Source organism: Meriones unguiculatus, chromosome X (genome assembly GCF_030254825.1).
Source record: "Meriones unguiculatus strain TT.TT164.6M chromosome X, Bangor_MerUng_6.1, whole genome shotgun sequence".
Classification (NCBI taxonomy): domain Eukaryota; kingdom Metazoa; phylum Chordata; class Mammalia; order Rodentia; family Muridae; genus Meriones; species Meriones unguiculatus.
The window spans coordinates 58,957,290-58,963,289 of NC_083369.1; the positions used below are offsets into that span (position 1 = coordinate 58,957,290).

The window sequence follows — 6,000 nt, forward strand, 5'->3', positions numbered from 1 at the left end:
TCAAACAACTAATTCTTTTCAAACAACTCTATCAACTGGAGACCAATTATTCAAACATGGACCTATGGGGGTCATTCTTATTCAGTCGACAACAGGAACTAGATATCAGACACAAAAAATGAAAATACGCTTTTGACATTAAAAAGAAAGTGTTGAGGTCTTAACTAAATAGTCCATCACATCTGTATATCTATTCAGATAATTTATTAGGACATTGGTTATTAATGTTGATTATCCATACATACCGACATGTATTAACATTTGTTCTATTACAGTAGCATGTGCTATTCCTACTTTTATGTCCATCCTTCATTTTATCCCAGGCCTGAAAATTTTTATTAGCATGTATTTCTTATGTAAAATAATTAGCTTTGTTGTGACATTTTCATGTATTTATGAAACACACTTGGGTCATATTCATTCTCCCATTATCCTAATAACCTCCCTCTTTCCTAATGCTCCCCCTTATACTGTGATGGGAATTTAAAAAAAATATCTAGATCCCATATATGAAAAAAATAGTCAATACTTGTCTTTCTGGGTCTGGAGTATTTCACTTAGTACCATAATCTCCAGGTCTATCCTTTTTTCTCCAGCAAAAATACGATTTTTATTTTTCTTTGTAATAGTATTCCTTTAGTCATCACAACATACTTATTATCTGCTGGTGGTCACCTAAACTATTGTGTAACGTGGCTATTGTAAATGTTATTGCATTAAATATCACTGTGTAGGCATCTCTCTTGCAGACCATGTAGGATTCTTTTGGGTATATGTCTAGGAGTAATATAGTTAGAACATATGGTAGTTACACATTTAGGTTTTTAGAAACCTCCATATAGATTTTCATAGTGGCTGCACTTATTTACATTTCCACAAAAATGTATATTTGTTTTTTTTTTCTCTTCATTCTTTTCAACATTTCTTGTCTCGTGTTTTTTTCTTTCTCTTTTTGTTAATTAGTAAATTTTGTTCTTTAACAATTTTGTGCATATACAGTATGTATTTTCTTTTCTATTCTCCCTACCTCTCCTATTTCCCTCCCACCCTACTGTCCCCCTTCCTTATAAGTCTCTTTTCCAAGTTCACTATTTTTGGTTCTGTTTAGTGTTCATTAGAGTGTAATTAGGGCTGTTTGTGTGATCTTGAGTTTGGAACTTAGCATCCTTATGGGATCACCATTGGGTACATATCTGGATAATATGCTTCCCCCTCTCCAAGAATCTGTTGGTTGACAGTGGATCAACAGTATGTGCTAAGACTTCGTGAATCCTTTTTCTCTCCATAAGCTGACTGTTAGGAGGGCTCAACTTATGTGGGCCCAGTAACAGTTTAAACATCTTCTATAAGTTCATAGTTGTCATATCTGTGTTGTGCTTGTAAGATAGAATTTTCAGCTCTTCTCCCTATTCAATAGCACTTAATTCTTTCTGACCCATTTTCAACGTTATCCTTTAACTCTTAACAAGTTAGTGTACATGTCTAGTATAGGGCTGAGCCTTCATTCTTAGCAACTTGTGCAGCCATGACTCTGCATTTATCTGCAATGGAGAGAATTTTCTCTTTAAGGCAGAGAATAGCCTTTATTGGTGTAAACATAAATATTTATTGAATAATTTGATGCTATATCAATTTAGCCCAACCATCTTACCATCCCTTTCCAGGGTCTAAGACATCTTCCATCGTGGGTTTTAGAGTGGATTTATATAGGCATAAATTCCCCTTACAAATTAAGCCCCAAAATCCATTTAGAAAGCAGCTTTTCTCTTCTCTCTAATGTTTCCCTTGCTATTCAGTTCCAGAAGATGCTGAATAAAATATATATTTTTAAACTGTTGAATCAAATACTATATGCTTAGTCCATTTGTTTTATGTTTTAGTTTAACTCTAAAGTCACTTTGTTGGTCTTTTTAGTCTGGACCATGTTTATATATATAGTGGAACAGTGGAATTTGGAGGTATGCATGAATTTATTTATCAAGAATAAGGCTGGACAACAGAACAACTTTTTAAAATGGTTCTTCATTTCAGCAGCAAGGAATTCAGCTGAGGCATTCAGGAGACTTCTTTGGGGGCAACTTACTAATTTAGATCACACATGGGTCTTTATCTTAGACTGTATTTTTTCAAGGTGCTGGTTTCACCAAGAGTTTCCTTATTTCTTCTGCTTAAGGTCCCACCGGTGGCTATTTCCCCTTCCCTAGTTTATTGCTATACACTCAACATTATGGTTGTCTTTTTAAATCTCTACTACTTCCAACATTCAGGGTTCTCGTATCTTACTTTGTTATTGTCTGCTGTTGCAGCCTGGTATTTTTTCACACATTCTCTTTACCTGGAACTGTACACCTGTGATTTTATTTCAATATCATGAAGAAAATGAACATCTTGGTGTCCCCACTCTGCCATCTTCTAAGAAGTGTTTTTGTATAAAACTTGTGAAATTCTAGAGAGATATTTGACTATCCATACTATGTCCTTTGAGCATCAAATTTATGTTTTTATAGTTTTTCAGTTTTTGTTTCAACATTTTTAGGTTTTCTTTAAACTAATGTTTTAGAGCAAGGAAAATATCCGTAGTAATCAAGACTTTCTATTATTTTCTTTGTAGAGAATTGCATGTTATCAGTCAAGTGAAGAATTCAAAGAAGATACAAGAATCTTACCAAAGTGAATGTGTAGATTATGTCAAAGTGAAGAAATCTAGAGAATTGCAGTTCAAGGCTCATTTCAGGAAGATGGAGAATAATTACATAGAAGCCCGTGGGTACAGAGAAATGGTTTATTCCAGATCCAGACATAAAATGCTTGAACAAAAACTTCCACCTGAAAATCTCTGGACACACCCAGGACCATACAATAATTCTGGAGCAGTAGAAGAGCAGTTACCTCATTGTTTACCAGCACAGTCAAAGACATATGATTCTTTCCAGGATGAACTTGAAGATTACATCAAAGGGCAGAAGGCCAGAGGACTCGATCCCAATATTAGTTTTAGACAGGTGACAGAAAGCTATAGGTATAAGGATCATAGGAACAGAGAAAGGGTTGATTCTGGACATAGACAAAAGATGTGTGAGGAAAGATTGTCATTTGAGATGCCACAGACCCACCAGCAACAATACAATGGTTCACAAGTGGAGGGGCAGTTACCTCAATGGTTACCACCTCATTCAAGGAGGAGAAATAATAATTTCCAAGATGAATTTGATGGTAACAGCATGTGGGAATCTAGAGAATTCAAGCTAAAAACTTCCTTTAGAAGAATTGATAGCTCTTTTGAAACCCACAGTTACAGAGAAATGGTTGACAGAAGACCCAAGCACAGAATGTTTGAGCAAAGACTCCCATGTGAGACTTTTCAGACTTGCACAGATCCATGCAGCAGTGCACAAGCAGTAGAAAACAATTTACCTCATTCTTTCCCAGCTTATGAGAGCCAACAAAGCCAAGACTCTGATAGCATCTATCAGCTTACCAGAGATTATTTCTCAGAAAAACCTGTTCCCCTGAGCCTTAGTCAGCAGGAAAATAATATTGGCTCATACAGTGTAGAATACAATGTTTACAAGCAGATGCCCTCAAATGACAATTCCAGTGTGCATGAAACAAGTCATAAGAGGCGACATCAGAAGAGAAGACGACATGTGGGGGAAGGGAAAGAAAAGCCAGAAAAGGAACAGTCCAAGCGTAGAAGGAAAAAGTGCTATCAGGATAAAGATTTAGACAAAGACAAGAGTATCGAGCAAAATAAAGGAGAGGAAGAGAAAGCTGGAGTAAGTTCTGAAAAAATCAAGCATCGAAAAAAGAAAAGAAAGCATGAAACAACCTCAGAGAGAGAAGAACGAAAGCACAAGAAAGAGAAAAAGAAATCTGTGGAAGAAAGAACAGAAGAGGAAATCCTTTGGGATGAGTCAATTCTTGGGTTCTAAAATTATAGTATATCCAAGAGGAGCTAAAAGAAAACAATATTGATTTAGATAAAGAAAGGAATAATCGGTGAAGTCAAGGAAACGTAGGTGCTGTATCACTTCAGAAAACCTTTGGGTTGTTTTGTTTGCAAAAATTGAAATTGACCATAAGAAACAATATACAAGACATATAAATGAAGCCTTTAAAGAACTGTTTTGAAGTAAACCTACTCAAGGATTTTGAGTTTTTAGTTTTACATACAGAAGAGTGAATCGAGAAAATCAGTGTGAAAAAAAAAATCTGAGGAAATCAGTGGAGAAAATTTAGGTAAAATAAAGTACTTTAAATGAAGAGAAGAAACTTCAATTTGTGGGTTTCTCTCTTTCTGTGTGTGTATGTGTGTGTGAATGTGTGTGTATATGTGCATACATACATATATGTATGTATGTGAGCATGTTTATGTGTAATGTGTGTATGTGTCCTCTGCTCTGCTTTTCTCTCTCACTTTCCTCCTTTCTCTTTCTGTCACTCCCTCATTTCAAAATTCATTGAAAGAAGAACCACAAAATCTAAATGTAGCTTTCAAAAAGCAAGAACATAATACTAAGAATGAGAGAAGAAGAAACCTACTGAAGAAAAACCAGAAGATTCAGTGCTTTCTGTTTTGCAATTGTGTTCCCAAACTTTTGGTTTCATGCAGTTTGTGTGATTTGTGTCTTTGTACATGTGTACAGTTAATCACTGACAAAAGCCAGATGAAGTAAACTTATTCAATAAGCTTTTTTAAGTTACTTTCTCTGATTTTATAAGAAAGAAAACTGAATCTATTACATATATATATACATATATATGTATATATACACATACACACACACACACACACACACACACACACACACACACACACATATATATATATATATATATAATGGTTTTCCTAAGTAGAGATGTTTCTTTGTCCATCAAGTTGCAATTAAAATGAGTTCTTTACTCATGGAAATAATGTGCTTATAATAGTGAATTGCAAAACAGGCTACAGCCATACCATCCTGAACTTTTCCAGTCTTGTTTGATTTTGAAACAATTGTCAGGCCTGTGGGAGACCAGACGTCACAGAGTCCATTCCTTTTATAATTTGCATTAGGATTGGTGGTGTTTTGCTACTGTTGTGTGTTAATGTTTCTGTTTTTGCCAATGAAAATGTATGAAACAACTTAGAATTTTTTGTTAAATCTAATTTGCAGTGTATTTTTCTATTTTCTAGTTCCGAAAGTGGAAAATTAGTGTATAATAAATTAGATGATATATACTTTTCAAATGTTCTCCAAAAGGGCTGAAATCAGTCTATATTCTGAAAAATGTTTATATTAAAGTGTTTTAATTTCTAAATACTGCTTTTTGGTCGTTTCTATCAAAAGATAATTGTTCTACCCAGGTGAGGACAAGAAATGGAGTTTGCAACGAATTCTCTATGAAGACTACACAGTAAAGCTGTAATTTCATTTAATCTACAGATTGCTTAGTAGAAGTTAGCATTCAGTTTTGAACTTAACTTTAGGTTAGAAAAAGACCGTCAACTTGAAAGTGAAGTAGAAAAATGTTATAAGTGGTAAAGGACTGTGGGAGTGTCTTAAATTTAAATTGTTTGATTTGAATTTTTTTTTGTTGCTGCGCTGTGTTTTATGATCACTACTTTCTGTAAGCATTTGAGCATTACTCAGACATAGTATACAGTGTAAAGGCCTATGATTCCAAATCCCAGGATTATGATCTAGTTGTAGTATCAGGTTACTATATGATTTTGCAAAGATACCACCAAAAATCCAATATGCAGTCCTGAGACATAAAAAATGAACCATAATAGGCCTTGTATATGCTAATCCAAAATCATGCCAGATATGATAGTGATATATTTGCGTTTGGGTAAGCTATTTTTTTTCCTGAGGTTTGAATTAATGGCAAGTAGTTGCTCGAACATAATGATGGTTGGCTTTATATCTCAATGAGTGAATAGTTCTAAATGATGTTAAATCGTCATAAAATCAATTTCTTTTCCATGAGAATTTTAGTATAACATGAATTTATTAA

The 6,000-nt window shown here is 34.4% G+C and overlaps 1 protein-coding gene across 1 annotated transcript in view; it reads left to right on the plus strand.

The window, feature by feature from the left end:
- Zmat1 (zinc finger matrin-type 1) overlaps positions 1 to 5,301 on the plus strand; it is a 50,765-nt gene extending 45,464 nt beyond the window's left edge. Inside the window, exon 7 of the mRNA XM_060374804.1 lies at positions 2,612 to 5,301. Within this exon, the coding sequence (XP_060230787.1) occupies positions 2,612 to 3,932 (1,321 nt within the window). The 3' untranslated portion in view covers positions 3,933 to 5,301. The remainder of the gene's footprint in view (positions 1 to 2,611) is intronic.
- The last annotated feature ends 699 nt before the right edge of the window (positions 5,302 to 6,000 follow it).